At 32.6% G+C, this 26485-nt stretch overlaps 1 protein-coding gene across 1 annotated transcript in view; it reads right to left on the bottom strand.

Moving 5' to 3' along the window:
• The window catches only part of sh3bp5a (SH3-domain binding protein 5a (BTK-associated)), a 28024-nt gene extending 2694 nt beyond the window's left edge, over window positions 1-25330 (bottom strand). Inside the window, exons 1-8 of the mRNA XM_051136735.1 lie at window positions 24962-25330; window positions 23898-23960; window positions 20388-20516; window positions 6441-6605; window positions 6188-6318; window positions 3733-3775; window positions 2014-2233; window positions 1456-1791 (exon numbers count right to left, since the gene is read on the bottom strand). Of these exons, the coding sequence (XP_050992692.1) occupies window positions 1456-1791; window positions 2014-2233; window positions 3733-3775; window positions 6188-6318; window positions 6441-6605; window positions 20388-20516; window positions 23898-23960; window positions 24962-25042 (1168 nt within the window). The 5' untranslated portion in view covers window positions 25043-25330. The remainder of the gene's footprint in view (window positions 1-1455; window positions 1792-2013; window positions 2234-3732; window positions 3776-6187; window positions 6319-6440; window positions 6606-20387; window positions 20517-23897; window positions 23961-24961) is intronic.
• Window positions 25331-26485: the final 1155 nt, after the last annotated feature.

The following is a 26485-nucleotide window of genomic DNA, read 5'->3' as shown; positions in this document are numbered from 1 at the left end:
GGTTTAATTTAATTTTAGTCATCAGAATCATGTCTAACAATTTAAAAAATTAATAATATTTGTACACTATGACTTTTTTTTTTTTATTTGTTTTCAAAATTCTGAGTTGTCTGTTTAAATTTTTCTAGAGTCTGATTTAACACAAATTTAACATCAAAAACAGTGGTAATCATATGAATGCATAAAGGTTTAACAATTTAATACATTTTTTTAAATGTATTAAAATTATTACACACAGAAAAATATTTAAACTCGTCCCTCATTTCTTAAAAAAAAAAAAGTCACAGAGGAGTTCTAATGAAAATGAACGGGACCAGTTATTACATTATAAATGTATTAATCTGTTTTACAGTTAGGAATTGTGGTATATTGTTATGTAAAAAAAGTTGTAAAATTACATATAACTTGTATATCAGAAAACATAGTAGGTGGTTTTTATTTTAATTATTTTATCATTTAGGCCGATGTTATTTTAGTATCATTAGTTTAATACTGTAGTTTTTATTAATATTTTAAATATATTTTATTTTTATGTTTTCCATATTTAATATTTTCCATGTTCATTTCATTTTAGTTAGTTTTTTATGTTAATAGAGTTTACTTTACTTTAAAAAAGTATTAATATTTAAATGTACATTTTTATTTCAGTTTCAGATATTTTTTATTTTAACTTTATTGCAAGGAATATCAGAAATGTTGATTAACTAAAATTAAATGAATTACTATGAATTACTTTATTTTTCGTTTTATTTCATTAACATTTATGTAGTTTTATAATTTATTTAGTTTCAAAAGCATGTCTAACAATTTTCTAAAATTTGGATACTATGAAATGTGAAATTGTTTTACAGTTTTCTGGATTCTGGATTTCTTTATGATTTATCAAAAAAAAAAAAACAGTGGTTTTAACAATTTAATTAATACAATTATTACACACAGTAAACTCTCTAAAAGATTATGGAGAAATTGTAATGAAAATGAATGGGACCAATTGTTATATTATAATTTTATTAAATTTATTAAATAATCAGGTTTACACTTAGGATTTGTGGTGTATTGTCATGTAAACAAAGCTGAAGAATTTATGTTAATGTTATTTTAGTATCATTAGTATACCTTCATTATTTTTATTAATATTTATATATATTTTTTAAATATTAATAGAATTTTGTTCACTTTAAAAATATTAATATTTAAATATATTTTTTTATTTCAGGTTCAGATATTTTAGTACTTAAATCTTAGCTCTTAAGCTAAAATTAAATAAGTTACTAAATACATTTTTGTGGAAAAAAACATTATGCTACAAATTCTGTCAATTGATCTTAACTTCAAACCTGGAATATTTTCCAGCACTCACAAGATATGAGTAAAATAAAGTAAAAAAAAACTTAGTTGGCCTGTAACTTTATGACTCCATACAGTTCTCATAGTTCAAGGTCTTTTGTCTCTCACCTCTTTCCTGTTCACAGTCGGGTGACGAGGCTCCGCTGCACTCACTACGGGGGCCCAACACCGGAGACACCTGCTCAAAACCCTCCAGAGACCCCGACCCAGGCAGCTGGAGCAGGTCAGGACAGACTGAGAGGGATGGCGGGGAGGAGGAGGAAGAGGAAGAGGAAGGGTACGGGCAGGAGGAAGAGAGCAGAGGATATGAGGAGGAGGAGGCGGTGTACGGACAGGGCAGGTCTAGAGCAGCAGACGTGGAGCTCAGGCTGCATGTGGACTGCGTCTCAGGATCGTCCTCTGATGGTGAGCCATTACAGCTGTCCTCGAAATTCACAGACATCACTGTACAACAAACACAGAATGCATTTAGTCTGCATTTGGAAAAATTCATACATTTTTTTTAAGTTCATAATCACTTTTTTGTTCCACTGTATTAGCCCAAAGGTTGTTTACGCCTGTCATTCCGATCTAAAACAGTCAGAGCTGAAGCTAAATCAAACTGAAAGACGTTCACACTGAATTACAATCAAATCTGTCTTGGCATTAATGTGTGATCTCACTTACTCGATATGCCGTCAGACTCCATTTTGAAGTTGGCGATGTCATCGCTGGCGGTCCCGTCATCTTCAGCGCCCACACCTCGGCCCCGGGGCCCCATGGCAGACAGTCGGCGGCGTGCGTGGATCTCATCTGAGATGGTCTCCAGGTTACGAAGGGCGGTCCGGTACTCGGCTTTGGCCTGGGTGAGTTTAGCTTGACGCTCGTCAACCCGTCGCTTTAGTTGCTGTGTAGGAGGACAAGGAGAAGTGGAGAACAGGTCACAAATATTTATAATCAAAATCAGGTCAAATCTATGTTAATTTGCATTATTGACAAACATTTCTTCCTGAAATTAAAATAAAGTAAAATATATTTTTGACTAAAAACATGACATTGTGACATTTTTTCATGAGAAATTGAGACAATTTTTTCTCATTAATGTAGTGAGTTTTATTTGTTTGTTTGTTTGTAATTACCATTACATGTTTGCATGTAATTCCACATTTTTAATTGTGATTCTCCTGAGAATCTCATTAGTGTATTACATACTGTATTTTTAGATAAAATATAAAATATATGAAAACATAAAATATTAACAAAATATTTTTAATATATTTAAATATACTTTTTAAAAATATTTGTAAAATTTTATTTTAATTATATTTACATTTAATTGAAATATTATTTTAAATAATACAAAAATCGCTCATTACAAATTGTATGTAATGGGTCTGGATGGTTTTTTAATATTTATTTATTTATTTATTAATTTAGTAATTTCATTATTCTTAAAGGTGATTCTCATTGCTGAATAACGTACTGTATTTCTATAAAATATATTAAAACATTCTTTTTTTCAATAATATTTAAATATATTTTTTTAAATATTTATAAAATATTAATTTATATTTACATTTAATTTAAATATTTAAAAAATATTATAATAATACTGTAATACAATGATTTATAAACATTAATATAAATTCAGTACAACAAATACTATAATGCACTAATGCATTAATCGTTGCAACTAAATTCAGATTCAATAAAATATTATTTTATAAAATCTTAATGGTTTTAAAACTGGCCTTCATTTTCTTCAGATAATATATTATTTATTTCCTTGATTTTGGGATGAAACGTTCTCAAATATATTAAAATATATTAAAACGTGGTATTAACAAAACATTTTTAACATATTTAAATATACTTTTTAATTATATTAACATTTATTTAAAATATTTGTTTTTAAATAATACAAAAATTACTCTACAAATTGTATGTAATGTGTCTGGGTGGTTTATCTTTATTTATTTATTATTTATTTAGTAATTTTATTATTCTTAAAGGTGATTCTCATTGTATTTTCATGAAATATAAAATATATTTTAACATTATTTTTTCAAATATATTTAAATATAATTTAAAAAAATCTAAAATATTATTTTATATTTACATTTAATTTAAGTATTTTAAAAATAATATGAAAATACTGTAATGCAATAATTTAAAAACATTAACATCAATTTTGCGCAACAAATACTATAATAATGCATACAACTGAACTAAATTCAGATTAAATAAAAATATTTAGTAAAATAATATATATATTTTTTTATTGAAGGTTTATTTAAGGTTTTACAACAGACCTTTTTTTCCTCAGATAAAATATTATTTATTTCTTTGATTTTGTTATGACACATTCTTAAAATATTCTTTTGTGCAAAATAACAACTGGCGTACCTCGAGCTGCAGATAATACTTCGCCTTCAATTCAAAGTACGGCCTACAGAGGGAGAAAGAGAGAAAGATTAGAGCAGAGCGAGTGTCAGAGCCGGTTTCCATGGCAACAACAGGACCGGCACATTCCAGCAGCCGAAACACATCTGGAACCCATTAGAGACGCGTCACACTGAACTACTCCCATCCACAGCCCACCAATACACAGCACAGCAGAGCAGAAAGCAGAGGCCCACGGCGGGGCCCACAAAACAAGACATTTCATTCTCACACATGACTCTGCTGAAAGATTTTTTTTTTAGTCATTTCCATGAGAGAGAAGAAACTTGCGGGTTTTCTGAAGGAAAAATTATTTTATTCGCAAATATTGTCATGTTTGAAATGAATTCTTATGATGCAAACCCTGTACAATGTGTCCTTGTAGAACTTGTTCCACCAAGATTTTAGGGAGTCTTCACTTTATGTCTATTGCAACATGATTTATACATATGATGTATGAATATTATCTAAATGAGTCAAACACTGAGTTTTGCCTATTATCTCATTATATTCAGTGCATGGACTTTTAAATGTTATGTAACAGTTTTGACATCAAGATAATTTAATTTTTTAAAATAAAATGTAATTTTAAATACACTACTGTTCAAAAGTTTGGAGTTGATATGATTTTTTAAACAGTTTTGAAAAGAAGTTTCTCCTGCTCACCGAGGCAGAATTTATTTGATCAAAAATACTGTAAATTTAAAAAATATTTTTACAATTTTAAAAATCCATTTTCTATATTAATATATGTTAAAATTGTAATTTATTCCTGTGATCAAAGCTGAATTTTCAGCATCATTACTCAGTCTTCAGTGTCACATGATTCCTCAGAAATCATTCTAATATGCTGATTTGCTGCTCCAGAAACATTTATGATTATTATCAATGTTGAAAACAGTTGCGCTGCCCAGGATTTTTGTAGAAATTGATGCAATTTATTTTTTTCAGGTTTTTTTTGTAACATTATAAATGTTTACTGTCACTTTTGATCAATTTAATGCATGCTTACTGAATATAAATATTTCTTACAGACCCCAAACTATTGAATGGTATGGTATATACAGTTGAAGTCAAAAGTTTACATACACCTTGCAGAATCTGCAAAATGTTAATTATTTTACCAAAACAAGAGGGATCATACAAAATGCTTCACATAAAATACGTTTACATATAGTCCACAAGAGAAAATAATAGTTGAATTTATAAAAATGTTTACATATGCTTGATTCTTAATACTGTGTTGTTACCTGAATGATCCACAGCTGTTTTTTTTTTGTTTAGTGATAGTTGTTCATGACTTGTTTGTCCTGAACAGTGAAACCTGCCTGCTGTTCTTCAGAAAAATCCTTCAGGTCCCACAAATTCTTTGGTTTTTCAGGGCCTTTGTGTTTTTAAACCTTTTCCAATGACTGTATGATTTTGAGATCCATCTTTTCACACTGAGGACAACTGAGGGACTCATATGCAACTATTACAGAAGGTTCAAACGCTCACTGATGCTCCAGAAGGAAAAATGATGCATTAAGAGCCGGGGTGTGAAAACTTTTGAACAGAATGAAGATGTGTACATTTTTCTTATATTGCCTAAATATCATGCTTTTTTTTTAGTTTAGTACTGCCCTTCAGGAGCTACAGAAAATACTTACATGTTTCCCAGAAGACAAAATAATTTAAATTTACCCTGATCTTCAAATTCAAAAAGTTTTCACCCCCCATTAATGCATCGTATTTCTTTCTGGAGCATGAGTGAGTGTTTAAACCTTCTGTAATAGTTGCATATGAGTCCCTCAGTTGTCCTCAGTGTGAAAAGATGGATCTCAAAATCATACAGTCATTGGAAAGGGTTCAAATACAAAAGGCATTATAAAGTATATACATTGTATCATTTTTATTAAAATAACCGATCGATATGCTAGATAAGACCCTTCTTTCTTGGCTGATATTGTTTACAACCGCATTTGGGATCGTTTAAAGCTGCATTTAAACTGCATTTTGGAAGTTCAAAATTGGGGCACCATATCAGTCCATTATATGGAGAAAAATGCAGAAATGTTTTCCTCAAAAAACGTAATTTCTTTACGACTGATGAAAGAAAGACATGAACATCTTGGATGACAAGGTGAGTACATGAATCTTTGTTTTGTAAGTGGACTTCTCCTTTAAGAATCAAGCGTATGTAAGCGTATGTATACTTATGAACCAGGTAATTTTTATAAATTCAACTATTATTTTCTCGTGTGGACTATATGTAAATATCTTTTTTACGTGAAATAGTTTATTCAGGTCAGTACTAAATAAAAAATAATATGCATTTTGTATGTTCCCTCTTATTTTGTTTAAATAAATTTGCAGATTCTGCTTGGTGTATGTAAACTTCAACTGTATACATCAAAAACACTGACTTATGTCGTCTGACCTGGACTTGTTGATGGTGCGTTTGAGTTTCTTCTCCAGTTGTCTCATGTGGCTGATAGCAGCGTTGTATTTGGCTGCCGTTTCTCTGTGCTCGATTTCACTGCGTGTCCTGCTTTGCTCCGCCTCCATCACCTGGAACAGCCAATCAGAGCAATCCAGAGAAAATTAACTGCATAGCATAGAGTACAAAGGAACAGTGACTGTATGGCTTATGGTCAGCTGTTTTTTTTTTTTAGTTGTCTTGTTTTTCTCACCCTCTGGGTGGCGTGGTTGAGCATCTCCTGCCAGGCCGAGTCAAACTGCCGGCTGTCCTCCTCCAGCAGACGCTCCTCAGCCAGCGCGATGGTTTCCTTTGCGGCCCGGAGGATCTCGATGGCACGCTGATACTCCTGCGTTGCTCTCTGTGCTTCAACCTGAGCCTGAAAGAGAAAAACATCAGAGATTGAGGATGCTTACTGCAGGACAAGCTGTTTGCTTTCCAAACTTTTAAAAACAGTACAACTCACAAAGCAATCCGGTGTAATCTGCAGAGTAATATATGATGCATGTCTCAGCAGACACTGCCCTTAGCGAGCTGCTCATATTCTTCATCTGTAGTATGCATTATGCATTGCTTGCAAGCGAGCACATGTTAAGATGTTACGTAAGTGGAGATGACGCTTTCTTAGTGTTACCAGGATACAGCAGTTAACAACTGCTGTCAATAATCACTCACTTGCTCATATTAATGACGCAAATTTACCACATCAAAGAGCCATGTACTTCAATGTGAGAAGGTCTGCTGGAAAGTTTCTACTAATGATGATAGAATTAGAGTGTGAAGTGACTATATTTCTCAGCTACTTGACTACTTGGGTAACTTTTTAAAATTAAAGCTAAAAACATTTTTAAAAAATGATTACATGATAAAAAAATAAAAATAATGGAAATTAAATAACATAAAACGTAAACTTTTCTCAGCTCTATTTCAGCTAGTTGGCAAGGCATCATTTCTTATTTCTCTAAAATAAGTACTAAAATAACTAAAACTGAAATAAAAATGAATAACAACTTAATATATATATATATATATATATATATATATACACACACACACACACACACACACACACACACACAAAATAAAATAAGAAAAAATACATTTTTATATAAATATATAAAATATATTAAAACAAAATATTAACAAAATATTTGTAATATATTTAAATATACTTTTTAAAGATCTTTGAAAAATATATTTTTAATTATATTTACATTTAATTGAGATATTATTAAAAAATACAAAAATTGCTTATTACAAATTGTATGTAATAGGTGTGGATGGTTTGTTTATTAATTTAGCAATTTCATTATTCATTATTAAAAGTAATACTCATTACTGTATTACATACTGTATTTCTATAAAATATAAAATATGTTTATAAGTTATAAAAATAACTGAAATTAAATAACACATAAAAAGTAAACTTGTTTTATTTCAGCTAGCTGGCAAGGCATCATTTCTCATTTTTCAAGTACTAAAATAATTAAGAAATAATTAAATAATTGAAATAAAACTGAAATATATATGCAAAATAACATATAATAAAAAAATAAAAACACACCACAAAATTATTTTTAAAAATCAGTAAAAATGAGTAAAATGGAAAATATGAACTAACACCTAATAATAACTAACAACTAACTCAAAGTACTACTAAAAACCATAACAATGATACTAAATTATGTAACAAATATATTGCTCATTGTTAGTCAGTGCAACTAACAGTAGCTAATTGGATGTTATTTAGTTTTCTTTTAACATGAAACATCAGTGACATTTGTGTTACTTAAAATAAATATTAAGTGAAATAAAATTGTAAAAAAAAAAAAAAAAAAAAACCCCACTTAATTTATTGAAAAACTAAAAGAACTCAAACTAAAACAAACAAAAAAATTAAGAAGATAAATAAATAAAACTCATTAACTATTATACTAAACTAGAACTTTAAAATAAAAATGGAAATGATACAAATAAAAACATTCAAAATGTAATAAAATCTATATTAATGATACTAAAATAACACAGCAGTGATGTCACATTCCTCAGGGTTGACATTAAATCCCTGTGATTCCTATCAGTGCTGACAGATTAGTCAGATTAGCATTAGCCGTTCAGCTTTAATTGGTCATGTGACCGCTGCAGTTTCTGTCTCTCAGCAGGATGAGCTTCTCATTTAAAGACGATCCCTCTTACATTATTCAACTCTATATTCTTCTAAGGAATTCATAAAGAAAACTTCTGAAGCTACTGTATATTTCATAAAGCTCAATCTTACCCCACTGTATAACTCATTACACGAGTTAGTTCTTATTTTTAAACTCAGCCATCGTCAGATTTTGAAGAAATGTTTAACAATCAATACAAGTTGATCACAGATGAGTTTAGCACATAACAGTTTAAACTCAGATTATCAAACCAAACAAAAACTGTTTATAGTAAAGAACGTAAATATTATTTAGAAGCAGCTTGTGCTTTTCATTAGCGCTTGTAAATCTGTAAATTCTGTTGCACATGTATTATTGATGTGTTATTTGAGCCGTGAAGTCATATAAACCAAAAAATTTGCACTTATAACTATGCATTAATGTGTTGACACATTGCAAAAATGATTTTTGATAAGGAAAAAGACTTTCCTAAAAAGAAAAAAAAATCTGCCAGTAGAGTCTAAAAAGTAATCAGTCTTCACTTATTAAGTTTATTTTTTGACCCCATTGGAAAATATTATTTTCTTTTTTAAGCTTAATTTTGAAATATTTTTCAGAAAACAAAACGTTTTTTTGTCTTTTTTTTTTTGGCATTTTGCTTGTATCTTGATTTGAGAATGTTCAGATATTTGCACTGGAAAAAAAGGCAAAAAATATAAAATTGGAAAATATTTTTTGTATTGCAGTAATCCTTGCTTATAGCATGCAAACGTTTACCAGCTTTACTGTCATGACATGAGATTTTTGTAAGATTTTGAATGTTTTTAAAATCAAAAATACAGAAAAACAGTAATACTGGAAAATGTTATTACAATATAAAATAATGGGTTTTATTTTAATATGCTTTAAAATATAATTTATTCCTGTGATGCAAAGCTGAATTTTCATTAGCTGTTACTCCAGTCTTAAGTGGCACACGATCCTTCAAAAATCATTCTAATATGCGGATTTATTAAGAATGTTGAAAACAGTTGTGTTGCTTAATATTTTTTTGGAACCTGTGATATTTTTTTCAGGATTCTTTGATCTATAAAAGGTTAAAAAGAACAGCATTTATTTAAAATAGAAAGGTTTTCTAACAATATACACTACTGTTCAAAAGCTTGGGGTCAGTAAATTTGTATTCTTTCTTTTTTTGAAAGAAATCAATTCTTTATTCACAAGGATGTGTTAAATGAATAAAAAGTGATAGCATAGATTTACATTGTTAGAAAATATTTAGATTTTTAATAAATGCTGTTCTTTTAAACGTGTTATTGATCAAAGAATCCTGAAAAAAAAATCACAGATTCCAAAAAAATATTTGGCAGCACAACTGTTTCCAACATTGATCATTTTAATAATGAATCAGCATATTAGAAGGATTTCTGAAGGATCATGTGACACTTAAGACTGGAGTAATAGCTGATGAAAATTCAGCTTTGCATCCCAGGAATAAATTATATTTTAAAGTATATTAAGTATATTACTGATTTTTCTGTATTTTTGATCAAATAAATGCAGCCTTGATGAGCATGAGACTTCTTTAAAAACTTTACATGTCTTACTGATCCCAAACTTTTGAGCGGCAGTGTAACTTAATATCCATAATATGTCTTTATTTGTTGCTTGCTTTCTGTACAGTCCATTGAAATTACAGTGGAGTCAGTGGCTCGGTCAGTTCTGTCTGAATGTCACTGTGTTTGTGTTTTGCACAGATGAATAAATTTCTGTCCTTATTATGTATACACAGAGCTCATCTGAAGTGCACAGGTGTAGAGAGCTGTTGAAAGATGTAGTGCACTTCTGCAGACGGATGACTCACACTCTCAGACGTCACGCTGCACCGCTGAGATGAAGGGCACACTTGGTTTCCTCGAGTTCATGAGCGCGTTAGGTAATGTGTCACGTCAATCGTGTCCAAAACTGACCTTTCTGAGCATTGTTCAAAACTGACCATTCAACACGATGAAACAATGCATGTACTGCAGTAAACAAAAGCTGCATTTAGCCCACTGTGAACGCAAGGATGTGATGGCATGTCTGCGTGGGCACAACGCTGAACACTAGACTCTGAATCAACGCTAGTAATAGACTCATGATATTTGTATTTCTGATTTGTTTTCATTAAACTACATTTGTAAGTCTGGAATCCGTAAGTTTTTTAATGTTTTGAAAGCAGTCTCTTTTGCTCACCAAGGCTACATTTATTTGATTAAAAATACGGTAAAATCAGTAATATTGTGAAATATTATTGTAATTTAAAGTAACTGTTTTCTATGTGAATATCCTGTAAAATGTAATTTATTACTGTTATCAAAGCTGAATTTTCAGCATCATTACTCCAGTCTTCAGTGTCAATATGCTGATTTGCTACTTAAGAAACAAATTATCAATATTGAAAACAGTTGTGCTGCTTTATATTTTAATGGAAACCATGATACATTTTATCTACATAGAAGATAAAAATCTTACTCATCCCAAACTTTTGAATGGTAGTGTATATTAGTAGTTTTTTTTCAGTATTTGCTATTTAAAAACCCATGACTCAATTAGCAGCCAGTTGTGCAACACATGACCACAGAATAATGCAGAACTGCGACCTACACTATATAGATAATACGAGATGATGCATTTCTCCTCATATGTCAACCACTCTTTGTTTGTCACTCATAATAGTGTGATTTTGAGTGAGCTGCTCCATCACAAAGAGCTACAGTGTCGGTCCAGCCGGGTCTGGAGAAATGGCAGGCATAAAGACATCACTGTTGTATTTTATGTAACTTGTAATGACCTGTGTGCCTAAAGACCCTATAAAATCCTGTACGGCCCACTAAGTCATTCTGTTTTTTAATGCCTCTGAAAGAGGACTTTTCTGCTCACCAAGGCTGGATGCATTTGATCAAAAATACAGGAAAAACTGTAAAAATGTGAAATATATAGTAAAATGAAATTTATTTCTGTGGTCAAAGCTACATTTTCAGCATTCTTTATTTTAGTCTTCAGTGTGACATGATCCTTCAGAAATCATTCTAATATGCTGATTTGCTGCTCAAGAAACATTTCTGACTATTATCAATGTTAAAAACAGCTGTGCTGCCCAAAATTTTTTTGTGGAAACCATGATACATTTTATTTTTCAGGAAACTTTCATAAATAGAAAGTTCAAAAGAACAGCATTTATTTGAAATAGAAGCTTTTGTAACATTATAAGTTCTTTTTTTTTTAAGATTTATTTTTGATGTTTTAATCCCTTTATTTAGAGAGGACAGTGTAGATGGACAGGAAGCGAAGTTGGAGAGAGAGAAGGGGTTGGGATCGGGAAAGGATTCGAACTCGGGTCGCCCGCAGCGCAATGACGCTATATGTCAACACGCTAACCGACACATTATAAATTCTTTACTGTCATTTTTGATCCATTTGGTGCATCCTTGCTAAATGAAAAAAACATTATTATTATTATAATCAAATTATATATTATTATGAATATATAAATTCTTAGTGATGCCAAAGTTTTGAACAGCATGTGTGCTTTATTACTTTGATGCTGTTACTTTAAATAAGATCCTCTTTGTTTTTAAGGTAGTTACTGCTCTAATTTAATACAAAATTATTCTCAGTGCCATGTAATCAAATCTAGATTTTTACAAAAGAAAGGGGGTTTTTCTGGGTGGTTTCTAGGTGTTTTCTGTTCTGAAAAGTTGTGCAAATGTGCATCTGTGGGATTTTTTTAATCTATCACCATTTCCATTGGCTACTATTTTGTTAGTACATGAGGTAAGAGAAGTTCACTTCCAGAACAAAAATTCACAGATAATTTACTCACCCCCTTCATGTCAAGATATTCATGTCTTTCTTTCTTCAGTCGTAAAGAAATAGTTTTTTAAGGAAAAACATTTAGGAATGTTCTCCATGTAGTGGTTGGTTATGAATGGTTATGAATGAATATGGTTTGAACTTCCAAAATGTAGTTTAAATGCATCTTCAAAAGTCTCTAAATGATCCCAGCAAAGGAAGAAGGGTCTTATCTAGCGAAACGATTTGTTATTTTCTACAAAAAATTGACAATTTCTATACTTTTTAACCTCAAATGCTCATCTTGTCTAGCTCTGCGTGAACTCTGTTGTCTCTGGGAGTGATTCGTTCAGTCGTGCATGCGCGACATCCTATTAGGTTCTGTACTGTAATTAGTTCACCTGTTTCAAGTCTTTGGGTTTTTCGAGTCGTTCGTTCATCTTATGGGGGTGTCACATGATGAACGAACGACTCAAACCTGAAAGCTTGTCAGATAAGAGGTGAGTTGAGCTAATCATAGACTAAAGACCCAGGTAAACAATGAATAAATGTTTCTGTTTCTTATAGCATTATAGTTTTGTCTTGTTTGTAGTGTGATCAATGTTTGTGTAAGCAGTAGATTAGGGAAGTAACACATAACGTTTTAATTATATTTTGCTAAAATGACACGAAAAAAGATTTATCCATTTTGCTGAATGAGACTCAAAGGTCTGAGTCGGTAAAATGATCCGAACTTCCCATCACTTCTACGAATCACGTCTAAGTTCATCGTCTGTGTACTCCGGCTCAAAAAGGTAGAATATGGCAAAAAACTCCATCTTATTTTCTCCTACAACTTCAGAATCGTCTGACACGTTGTACCTTTTTGTTTGTAAACAGCGTTTAACTTACTTGCACTTTCTTAGTCTTTGCGTGTTCGCTTTGTAAACAGTGGGTTTGTGGTTCCGCCTGTGTTCGGCGTGACCTTTTGACCTGATTCAATAGTACGTGAACGTGCATCACAAAACCTGTGCTACACAAGCTTTTGTGCTTAAAAAGTATACAATTTTTTCTTTTCCGAAAAAATTGGCAGATCGTTTCACTAGATAAGACCCTTCTTCCTCGCCTGGGATCATTTAGAGCCCTTTAAAGCTGCATTTAAACTACATTTTGGAAGTTCAAAATCTGGGCATCAATCAAGGTTATTATATGAAGAAAAATCCTGAAATGCTTTCCTCAAAAACCATAATGCCTTTACAACTGAAGACAGAAAGACATGAACATCTGGGATGACAAGGAGGTGGGTAAATTATTTGTGAATCGTTGTTCTGGAAGTGGACTTCTCCTTTAAGTAGCTTTAGTTTAACTACTTTAAATTAGCATGTATCTGCTCAACCTACAGTTTCTTAGCTGACACAAGCTTTTAGAACCTTTCAGTTACAGGGTCAAGCTAAGGTGAAGCTGAACTCCGTAAACACTGTAATGACAGATTAGAGTTACGTCAGGGAAGATTCTCGCTTGCCGTAGAGATTTTAAGGTCAGAATTACACACACTCCTTCATCCGCCTGTCTGTTCACGCACACTTGATAAGTTCTTGGTGTCTGGACTGAAGATGGGACAGAAATACTCTGCCTATTTTCCCAGTAATGTTTTTGACAGGCAGCAAAAGCATCTAGTTTTTTTCTGCTTTGCTGACCTATTTCTTTCCCAAACTCGGTCAGACATGAGTCTGATGGGTTTTTCATGAGTGGCGTTTGCTGAAATGCTGTTGAATTAACATTTAATGAGCTCAGCAGCAGCATCTGAAGATGCAGAATCACTTAGGCACACCCTAAACTCTGTCTGACCTACAAAAATCCGTGACCCACTTCTAACCATCAAAGCAAGTTTATCCACCTGAAGAACCAGAGGAAACTAGCCACTCTGCTGACACAATAACTCTCTATTAAACGCAGGAAACTTCCCCGTGTTTTTATTAGCATTCACTAAAATGCAGAAGTGTGTTTACTTCAACCGTCTTTAAATAATCTACAAACTTCCTCCATGCTTTTAGCGTGATCACACTGTAAGGGCTATTATTTCTCCATGCATATATGGCATATATAAACAACATTCATGCACAAGGGACAGAGTATCTCCCAGCATCCATTACAAACCAGAGGAATTCCACAACCTCATCCAAAATGAAACAAAGACGGCTGTTTTCTGTATGGTCTAATGGCCTTTGGGTGGAGCAGAGAGTAAACAATCCAGCTCTTTTTCGATGACTCTTTATGACTCATGCAATCCAAGCCCTCTTTGTTTCTCTCTGTCCATGATCACTGTCCTATCATAACAAAATTAATTAATTCTCTATCCTTTTTTTTTTTTTTTTTATTTTATTTAGAAAACTATGGTGGCCCTGAAGTGCAAAACAAAATCAAGCAACAAATCAGAAAACACAAATTCAACAGAACTTGCATCACCCAGGTGAGCAGCTATGTTTACTTTTTCAGTCTGAGTTGCACTATTTACATTTTAGAGTTCCTGAAGAAAACAGGAAGTTCAGCATTCCAGTGTTCTGACATGGAACACTAGTTCACTGAATACTACACTGTATACTATATACCAACTACTATTTTTTAAAATTGCATGTGATGCAGTATGCAATGATAACCAAACATACTACATTAGTAGTACACTAGTACCACTAGTATACTATTATGTTGTCATATGATCTCAGTTTAGCTGCTTTCTCAGATATAACAACTGTTATTTAGATTTTTTTGTCTAACTTAAGGAAATTTCTAAACTAATTAGGCCCAGAAAAGGTGATTCATTCATCACACTATAAATACAAGATTAAGTCAAGTGCAATACACTGTGGGATGCAGTATTCCCTGTTGCACATTTTGCAAATATAGCTGGTCATTCAGGTATTTCATGAATACTGAAAATGTGCATATTTGCACTGTGTACTGTATAATGTATAAATTATAAAGTTTTTGAACAGTAATATTTTTAATGTTTTCTAAAGAAGTCTCTTCTGCTCACCAAACCTGCATTTATTTGATCCAAAGTACAGAAATAATAGTATTACATTATATACATTTTTTAAATATTTTTACTATTTAAAATAAGTGTTTTCCATTGAAATATATTTTAAAATGTAATTTATTTGTGTGATTTCAAAGCTGAATTTTAGCATCATTACTCCAGTCACATGATCCTTCAGAAATCATTCTAATATTCTGCTTAAAAACATTTATTATTATTATTATGTTGAAAACAGAATTTATTCAGGTTTCTTTGATAAATAGAATGTTTAGAAGAACAGCATTTATCTGAAATAAAAAATCTTTTGTAACATTATAAATGCCTTTATCATCACTTTTGATCAATTTAAAGCATCCTTGCAAAATAAAAGTATTAATTTCTGTAATTTCTAAATTATACTGACTCCAAGCTTTTTAATGGTAAAGTGTATAATGTTACAAAAGCTTTTTATTTCAGATAAATGCTGATTTTGGATCTTTCTATTTATCAAAGAATCCTGAAAAAAATTTACTCAACTGTTTTAAATATTGATAAAAATGTTTCTTGAACAGCACAGCACATCAGACACTAAAAACTGGAGTAATGGTGCTAAAAAATTCAGTTTTGAAATCACAGGAATAAATTACATTTTAAAATATATTCAAACAGAAAACAGCTATTTTAAATAGTAAAAATATTTTACAAATTTACTGTTTTTGCACTAATGCAGGCATGGTGAGCACAAATGACTTTACATTAAAAATCTTACTGTTCAAAAACTTTTGCCTGGTAGTATATAATGTCAGTGGGTAATCAAAGTCCGTCTGATTCTAAGTCTTCAAGTGTGCAATGTGTAGCAAATATGCATGCTAAAAATGTACATGCTATACATAATGCATACTGCAGATATAGTACAAGCAGTATGATGCCATGCACTTTTTAAGATCAGAAAATAAATGTGAAAATGATTTCTTTAATATTTTAATATCCAGCTGAGAGATGAACTAAAAACATTCTGCATTTGCATTTGAGATGACGCACCAGCACTTTCAGTGGTTTGATTAGAGACTGCTGTTAATTTTAGCCAGTCAGATGCAGTCTCAGTCTAGATAACACCTCCATGTGCTGTCTGACCTTGATCTGTCCCTGATAATGTGTGTGTGTTTGTGTCTCTTTTATAACCTCAGTACAGACACACACACGCTGTGAAGGTGTTTGAGGTGTGAGGTCAGCTGACACGTGCTGCAGTCTGTCACTGACGGCTGACACTGCTGCTCATGTGACACACAGACAGCACAGATGATGCAGAACAACAGCTAAATGAGAGGAGAGAGACACATCTATTTGTCTGTCTATCTATCTATCTATCTATCTATCTGTTTAGCTGTAGGTCAGTGGAGGTGTGATTGTGTGCTGTGCTCTGATTGGCTGTGAAGTGGGTGTTGGCACTCTGACTGAGGGACAGCTGTCTCATCTACTGACACAGACAAATCATGGTGGTCTTTTAGGGTGATGACAGGACAGTTACACAAGACCACCTTTATTTGATTACCAACACAGACAAGCACACACACACACACACACACACACATTGATTAGCACCAGTTTAGTTTAACAAGCACAGAGGAAATGCTTGAGGACAGATTACACACAATGATATAATGCTTAATAAGATTAACTCCAGCAACGTAATCATATTATCTAACATGCATAACAGTGTGTGGGCTGTACATATTTACTCCATCAGAATTATTAAGCATCGCTGTGAAAGTTTGTTTTGGAGAATCACTCGTGACGAGACCAGGAACATGAAATGAGAACATAATAAGGACATTTTTGACTACTAATGCTTACAGATGCCGTAGAAATACAAATCTAATGACTTATTATTTGTGACCCTGGACCACAAAACCAGTCTTAAGTAGCACGTGTATATTTTTAGCAATAGCCAACAATACATTGTGTGGGTCAAAATGATCAATTTTTCTTTTATGCCAAAATTCATTAGGATATTAAGTAAAGATCATGTTCCATGAAGATATTTTGTAAATTTCCTACTGTAAATATATCAGAACTTAATTTGTGATTAGTAATATGCATTGACAAGAACTTCATTTGGACAACTTTAAATGTGAATTTCTCAATATTTACATTTTTTTTGTACCCGCAGATTCCAGATTTTCAAATAGCTGTATCTCAGCCAAATATTGCCCTAGCAAACCATACATCAATGGAAAGCCCATGCTTCTGCTTAAATGAATCAAGTTTTACCAGGAGCTTTTAAAAGATTAGCTGACAATGTCTTTTTCCAGGCGGTGTTTTACTCACTCATGACTAACCTCAGATCATTTTGTTTTAATGTATGTAAAAATAGACTGAGAATTTGAAGGCTTCTCACATCTTACTAGTGCGAGTCTGTCACTTCAACTGCACATAAATTAGCTTGTCTAAGGCAATTACAGAGTTTTTTTTAAGAGTTAACATTTTTATTCAGCAAGGATGAGGTTTCAGCATTGGTAATAATCATAGATGTTTCTTGAGCATTATATATGATTTCTGAAGGATCATGTGACACTGAAGACTGGAGTAATTATGCTAAAAATTCAGAAATAAATGACATTTTATAATATATTCACATAGAAAACATCTATTTTAAATTGTAATAATATTTCACAATATTACCATTTTTACTGTGCTGTATCATCAGCTAAATGCAGCCTTGTTGAGCATAAAAGACTTCTTTCAAAGACATTAAAACAAATTTTTGATAAGATTTGTGATCCTAAGGATCTCTACTCGCTTTTGACTGCGTAATAATTGAGTTAGAGCTGGAAGCTGAGCAGAAGTCTCACTGAAGTCATCTCCGGGATATAAAAAGCTCTTTTATGGCTGTGTGAGTGTGACATTTGTGTTGATTTATCACTGTCACAAGGTGATAATATGGAGAATTTCATGGCTGAAAGCAGCAGTGATCTCAAATCCTTTTGTACACACACACAGCAGATGTTCTAATCTACACACACTTTCACATGACATTAATGACAGATGCTTGTTCATATTAAACACTTAGGTTGTATTATGTTGTAATAATTGTCACTGTGCTAAAGCGTCGTGGGTTGTTGTGTTCTGAGGCGAAGAGTCTTTTTATGCATCAGACACAGGACGTCATGTTCAGTCTCTCCAGAGCTGTTTCTATCTATGGGAAATGCCAAGGTCTGTTTGCAAACAAAATTACCCCACGTCTGTACGCTGGACTGCAGGTCGTTCATTATTGAGATACTGACAGCGCAGGCTGGGTTTGGGGGTGGATGGTGCTCATGTGATCATGAGAAGTTAAACTGGTGTTTTATTTATATTCTTTCAGAACATCATACTTTCTTTGATCATTGAAAAATGTGGTACATTAAGAATGTGAATATGACCCTGGACCACAAATTCAGTCGTAAGCAGCACGGGTATATTTGTGGCAATAGCCAAAAACACATTGTGTTGGTCAAAATGATCAATTTTTCTTTTATGCCAAAAATCATTAGGATATTAAGTAAAGATCATGTTCAATGAATATATTTTGTAAACTTCCTACCATAAATATATTAACTTGTTGATTAGCAATGTGCATTGCTAAAAACTTGATTTGGACAACTTTAAAGGTGATTTTCTCAATATTTTTTTGCACCCTCAGATTACAGATTTTTAAATAGTTGTATCTCGGTCAAATATTGTCCTGTCCTAACAAACCATACATCAGTGGAAAGCATATGTATTCATATTTAGAGTAGACATCACAGTTATGTCACTTGCAGCTGCCCGCACATACTGGTTGCAGAAAAGCACTGATAAAAAGTGGAGGTAAGCGGGTAAAATCTATGGAATAAGAGGAAAAATATTTTTTTGCTTTTGATGTCAAAATTGAAATGCAAATAATTTTTATAGAATACTGTCGTCAAACATGCCATTTGAAGCTAAATGAAGACGTTTAAACTGTCACAATGTGGATGAAAACTGCTATGATTACTTGTAAAGCATAAATTTGATTTAAACAATAGGTCTACATAATATTCACGTATGTTGTTTTATAGAGGATGTATTGTATAGCCCTACAATTACAGCATGAAATGTTATTTAAACCTATTACTATTAACATTTTTACAGAACATTATTTATTTTATCTCACAATTCTGACTTTTTTTTTCTTGCAATGGCAAGTTTATATTTCCTAATTCGGACTTCATAAATCGATTTAACTCAAAAATACTGAGTCAGTTCTGGGGGAGGGGAAGCAAGAAGAGCCGAGGGGAAAAGAGTAAATGATGAGTTGTTTTTCTTTATAGAATTGTGAAATATAATCACAGAATTGTGAGAATAAAGTTAGAATTTTTAAATATGAAATCAAATTTACCTTTTTTAATTCCTATAGGCTCCATAGACTGCCACATGAAAACTGTAATTTTCCAGCCACACAATAGGCTCCGCCCACAAAAACAAAAAAATCACAGTTTCGGATCTGTAAGACTATCCCACTATCTAACGCTGAATAACAGTGCTTTTCACTGAGTGACAAGATTTGTAATATGCGGAGAACATTTTGAAAATACATCTAATCAATATAATCTATTTAAATCTAACTGTTTTGTTCAGTGTAATTCCCTAGCCGTAAAGGCTATATCACCCGGGTTTTCTACAACCATGATGGGCACACATCCCACTACCGATAACTGGTCTATAAATCTCAATTTAAAAAAAAATGACCCTTATAACTGGTTTTGTCGCCAGGGTCGCAAATGTGCTGTTTTACAAAGATTACACTATTAGTTCATGCAACTTTACAGTGTAAAGCAGCTTTAATAATGTAGTATTTTTGTTCCATTTTAGATGGCTGTACATACTTCATAGTTGCCTGTGTTAACAAACTGGTACAGTATGAACCAGAGTCATAGGTGGTTTTCCAGTCTGTCAGTGGCTCTGAACGCCCACTGATCCTGCTCATCAGATGTTTCCTGCTGTTCAACAGCCTCTGTGGCCTTCATTGCCTAATTCTGCTCTTAGCCTGCTTTCCTGTTGGCACTAGTGAACGTTTATGTTTCCTAAAGTGTTTTTCCTAAGTGTTTATTCTTCGGATGCGATTCCAGAAGATTCCACACCATGCAAACTCCAGCATAACATACTCCTATGAGTTGAAGCTCACCTGACGTGCCGCCCTCCTGGCCTCCCAGTACGGTTTGGAGTCTTCTACGGCTTTACCGATCTTCTTCACCTGCTCGTCCAGCTTGACGGTGGCCTCCACTAGGACGGCACGAAACTTCTGCCGGGAGTCCTAAAGAACAGAGACCATTAAAAGACATTTTGGAGGTGAGTAAATCAAATCAAAAGCCAGTATTTGCATTGTCTGTGGCACTCAATCTTAGCATCTCAAACAAAACAAATTTGTCAAATTCAATGTGTAGTTTTTCATTTTTAAGATGTAGATGAGTTTGTTTCTTCATCAGATTTGGAGAAATGTTGCATTCCATCACTTGCTCACCAGTGGATCCTCTGTAGTGAATGGGTGCTGTCAGAATGAGAGTCCCAACAGCTGATAAAAACATCACAATAATCCACAAGTAATTCACACCACTCCAGTCCATCAGTAGACATCTTGAGAAGCCAAAAGCTGCATGTTTGTAAGAAACAAATCCATGATTAAGATGTTTTTAACTTCAAATCGTTGCTTTCAGCTACAATACACGTCCATAATCCATAATAATGCTTCCTCCAGTGAAAAAGTCAATCACCTGTTGCCTCTCACATCAAAATCCACCAACATATTTGTTTAGAGCTGTTTTGGACTTTTTTAAAGCTTGTAAATGGTGTTTGGTCTGTGCAGATTTTTCTCCTGTTTCAGATAAGACATTTTTTTCCCTGGAGAAAGCAATATGTGACGCTGGACCACAAAACCAGTCATATGAGTATTTTATTTTATTTTTTTAATTGAGATTTATACATCATCAAAACCTGAATAAACAAGCTTTCCATTGATTTATGGTTTGTTAGGATAGGACAATATTTGGTCGAGATACAATTATTTGAAAATCTGGAATATGAGGGTGCAAAAAAATCAAAATATTGAGAAAATCTCCTTTAAAGTTGTTTAAATGAAGTTCTTAGCAATGCATATTACTAATCACAAATTATGTTTTGATATATTTACAGTAGGAAATTTACAAAATATCTCATGGAACATGATCTTTGCTTAATATCCTAAAGATTTTTGGCATAAAATTCGATAAAAATTATTTTTTAAACTATGCAATGTATTGTTGGCTGTTGCTACAAATATACCCGTGCTACTTAAGTTTTGTGGACCAGGCTCACATATTATAGCATAAAAAGATAGATTTGTTTTTTACAAACATGCAGCTTTATGCTTCAGGTGTTAATTGATGGATTGGAGTGATGTGGATTACTTGTGAATTATTGTGATGTTTTTATCAGCTGTTTGGACTCTCCTTCTGATGGCACCCATTCACTGCAAAGGATCCATTTTTGAGCAAGTGATGGAATGCTACATTTCTCCAAATCTGAGGAAGAAACAAACTTGGATCTACATCTTGGATAGTCTGAGGGTGAGTACATTTTTAGAAAAAATTCATTTTTGCTTTTTAACACAACTGTTTCCTAACAAAGTGTATTCACTCCTAAAAACAAAAAAAAAAACAACAACAAAAAAACATTTTTATGCAATATGCATCAGTGAAGGACATTATAGTACTGTGATGCATTAAGGATAATGTGTTTCAACTGTATGAACTACTGAAAACACAGTGACAGATGAATTCTTGTCTTTGTGTTGACAGGCGTATTCAAGAGTGAATTACAGTGCATGCAGTCTGTGAAATCTGAATAAATCTCCGTGCATTGAAAGGCTCATCATATCCAGGCAGCGTGAACTGCATGCTCAGGAATCTCTCTGAATTATGTGCATCCATCTCTCAGTTTCACAGCAATGAAACGCTTCAATAATCAGCCTTTTGTTGCTCCCTGAAAAGCACTGCTTCAGCTAACTCAATTCAGCATTTAACAGTTAAGAAGGAATCTACACCCTGCTTTCTAGACAGAAAACTCACCCTCAGCAGAAAGAAACCATCTCGTTCGTCGCATAAGATGAGCAGAGGGCCAGTGCATGAGTCTAGTTATGAATGAATCTATCGTTGAGTGGGTTTGGTCGCTCGGATGACATATTTAAAACACTGACATTTACATCCTTCCACACAGGATCTTAGTGACAAAAAGCACGTCAAAGGGATTTAGACTTCCTCTGACAGAACGACACTTCCTGGTTCTTTCTGCTGAATAACCACAGGCCAAGTACAGTCATATACAGAGAACTCTGGGAGTATATTTTTGTAAAATAATCTAAGAACAAATAGTCCTGAATCCGAAATTAATTAATTTGTGTCCAAATTCTAAGATCATTACAACTAATTGTAATAAAGCTGAAATAAATAAAAGTATAAATATTAGATGAAAACTAACAAAACAGTATCAGCAGTGTTATTTTAGTATAATTCAGATACTATTACAAAAGTTCAATAAAGAGATTAAGCAAAAAAAAAAAAAAAGATACTATTAATATTTGTAAAAGTATTTAGATATTTTTTAAATATATTTTTATTTTCATTTTAGTAGAAGTTTTACATTTGTTGTGTTTTTGTTGTTTATTAGATTTTTTTTTGTCTATAGAGTTTTTATTATTATTATTATTATTATTATTTCATTTTCTGTTTTGGTTATTTTTGTCCACGTTTAACTACATGAAAATAATAAATATTGTCTGGGCAACTAGCTGAAATTAAGTTTATGGTTTTTTTTTTTGTTTTGTTTTTTTAATTTTTGTGATTTATGTCAGTTAAAATATATATTTTTTAATTAATAAAAATGTTTTTCATGGTTTCAGTTTTAGTTAACTATAAAAACCCTGCTTGGCAGCAAACTAAAACAATAAATACAAACTCAGATAAATAAATTAAAACTGAAATAAGAATAAACCAAAAGAGTAATATTAAAAAAACTAATACAAATAACAAAAGCACATAAAATGACTAAAATACTAAAATGTGAAATATTAAGACTAAAACAATAATAAATATTCAATGAAAATATGAAAACTAAAATAGTGAATCGAATAAATAATACTAAAATAACATTGATTCTACATTAGAAAACTAACAAAAATATTTTGAACCGTGATAGTACCATTATGTTCTTTGAAATGCTTTGGAAAACTTTGGTATTATCACCTGTAGTTTTTTAATATGGGTAGATATGCTGTATTCAGAAAGGAAATCATAAATCAGCTGAAACAAAACATGGAAATGTTTCTGATACCAATTTAGCAACTGGCGATTTACTGCTTCTATTTGTCTCTCCTGTAGAAGAAAGTCATCTGGATTTGGAATGACAAACATTTTCCTGAACGACTCCTTTAGCTGTTGTGGCCTGTGGCTTTCAAGCCAGGAATTCCAGACTCGGATAGGAGAGATTTCCTCTGTCTGCTCAACAGATATCAAGGGTGTCAGTCACATGGAAGAAACGTCCTATTGGTCAGTGGTCAGAAGGGGGGAGGGTATGAGCGTTTAGACATTTTCCACTTTGGAATTCCGCCTGCAACCATTTCAGCGAAAACACTGACACCACAAAGCAAGCATGTGAACCTTACCTCCAGTTCCGTCTCCCATCTGTTGATGTTATCTGTAGACTGATTCAGTTTCTCCAGTTCACCCTGTTAAAGAGATAAAGTGAGGCAGAAGGAGTTAAGATCGCAGTAAGATGTCTCTTGCCATGCGAGCAGGTCGACAACATCTGGAAAGTGTTATTGAAGTAACTCAACACTGAGATGAAGCTCATATGTATGCTTTTCCTGCGAAGTTAGCTACACGTTGATGACACACAGATGTTGTTTTCATTACAAGATCATGCGTTTATTTTCTTTCATGGGTGGAGGATGGAAAACCAGTTCATCTAGCACAACTAGCACACAGTCGAATACAGAAAAGATCTTCACTTTCAAGAGAAATGCATTACTTAAAAATTTTACTTCTTTTAAAGAAAGTACTACAAGTGCACTTTTGAAGGAAAACATGTCAAAAAAATACGTTTATAAAATAATAATGTTCAAAAAAGTATCTGGACACTGAAATCATGCCTGAAAATGTCTAGTAATTGTAGTGCTATATACATCCCGTTATATACAGTATGTACATATTCATGTACAAATGTACCTAGTTTTTATACTTTTAGGAGTTTTCTAGCGCATGAAATTAATCTTGTGAGTCTTCCACCTCATAAAGAAGACTTAATTCTGCATGCACAACTCAATTGTTTCCTTTATAGGGGAAAATTCTAAAAATGACGTCAAAGTAAACATGGTTGTCAACGCGGTTCCTCAGTGTAACAAACAATGAAACAATGTAACAGAATATAACAGCTGATGTAACAATGGGGTTCTCCTTTATCAGATCAAACACCAGCTGCTAAACTGATTGAACAAACAGAACATTACCTGATCGGATTATTAATGCACGTATCTTCTGATGAATTTATATCAGACGTTCTGATTGAGCTTTAATCCAATAAGAGTTTGATGGACCGCTCTAACTTCAGCTCTGCTTTCGTGAAGGTTAACAGGGAATGAGTTAGATATAGCATAAATAAAAATGTATGTATAAATCGGGTTTCGTTCTAATCCGGTCGATGTGAATTCTGGATTTTGTTGCTCCATACCTGAATCCTCGGGTCAACCTCCTCTTCCTCCAGGGATTCCGAGTCCTCATCGGATTTGTTGTCTTTCTCCGTGTCGTTCATTTCGATAGCAGACGTGATTCGTCTATTACTGGCCGAACAAAGCGGGTCTCTGTCCGGGATAACGGGCTCAGATGATCCGCGCGGAGCCGCGCTTCGGCGGTCAATCCATTAGTACATCCAGAAAAACGCGATTAAAAGAAAAGCATACGATCTTTCCTAATAGCCAAAAGACAGTGAATCTGCCGAGACACAAACACACACATACAAAACACCGGCAGACACGACAATGAGAATCGGCTCGAGCTCTGAGATCGGCGGAGATCTTGCCCGCCCCCTCCGGCACAAACACTGTCCTGATCCTGAATGAGGGTCACTGCAGTTCACATGCACACACGCATACACACCCCGACACACTGAAGCAGTGTTATTTTAGTGTTATTTATATACTACAACAGTATTTATTAATATTTTGAATATGGTATTTTAAGCTTTCATTCTAATTTTAGTTTGAATTTATGTGCGTTTGATTTTAAATATTATTTAGGTTTATTTTTTATTTCAGGTTCGGTTTTTGTAGTTTTAGTAGGCCACTTCAACTTATTTTATTTCAATTAAGGGCCAAGGCAACATCTCTAATTGTTCTTCAAATATTTATTTTACATATTAAATATTTTTAATTATATCAAAAAACATTTAATAAATTATTTCATTTTTTATTTTATTTAACTATTTGTATTTAATATATAGTTATATTATTAACTATTTATTTAATGATTCTTTTATTTGTTTTTCTTTCTTTTTTTTCGGTTTTTGTATTGTTAGTACTTCAACATTTTATTGGAATTAAGTGCCAAGGCAACATATTTAATTTTTATTGAAATATTTATTTTCCATATTAAATATTAAAAAAGTAATTGTATCAATAATCATTTAATCAATTATTTTATTTAACTATTTACATAATTTTTATTTTTCCTTTCAATAACAACACTGTATGAAAACCCTTTAAATTTTCTTCTGTTTTTACTATGGTCATGATTTAACCGTTTATTTAAAAATCAAGTTACATTTAAACAAAGTTATTTTCTAATTTTAAGCAGATATTATATATTATTTATTTATTAATAAGCTGTATATAAGCATTATTCACTTGTCATAAATATTAATTAAAATGCTTTTTAGCACCTAAAGACATTCTCTTTTAAAATACAAATGCACTTTTGTTTGCTTTTTAGAGGCATTAAAAATAATGTAGACAAAAGGCACTAAACTGAGTTGTTTTAAAACTATGAAATCCGATAGCGATTTATTATTTAAGACTGTTGTCTTTTCAATCAGTTTGCAAAATACTGTTTTTCCTGGTTCAATCCAGTTTGCTGTTGCTTGCTGTCAAAACAAAAATTATGTGTCATACATAAACACAGACACACGGCTAGCCAATGCTCAGATAAAGTTCAGTTATTAACACTCTTTGCTTTTCAGGAGCTTGTTACAGTTCATACA

Source organism: Labeo rohita, chromosome 19 (assembly GCF_022985175.1).
Source record: "Labeo rohita strain BAU-BD-2019 chromosome 19, IGBB_LRoh.1.0, whole genome shotgun sequence".
NCBI classification, from domain to species: Eukaryota; Metazoa; Chordata; class Actinopteri; order Cypriniformes; family Cyprinidae; genus Labeo; species Labeo rohita.
The sequence above is the reverse complement of the archived record's forward strand: the minus strand, read 5'-3'. Positions and strand labels throughout refer to the sequence as shown.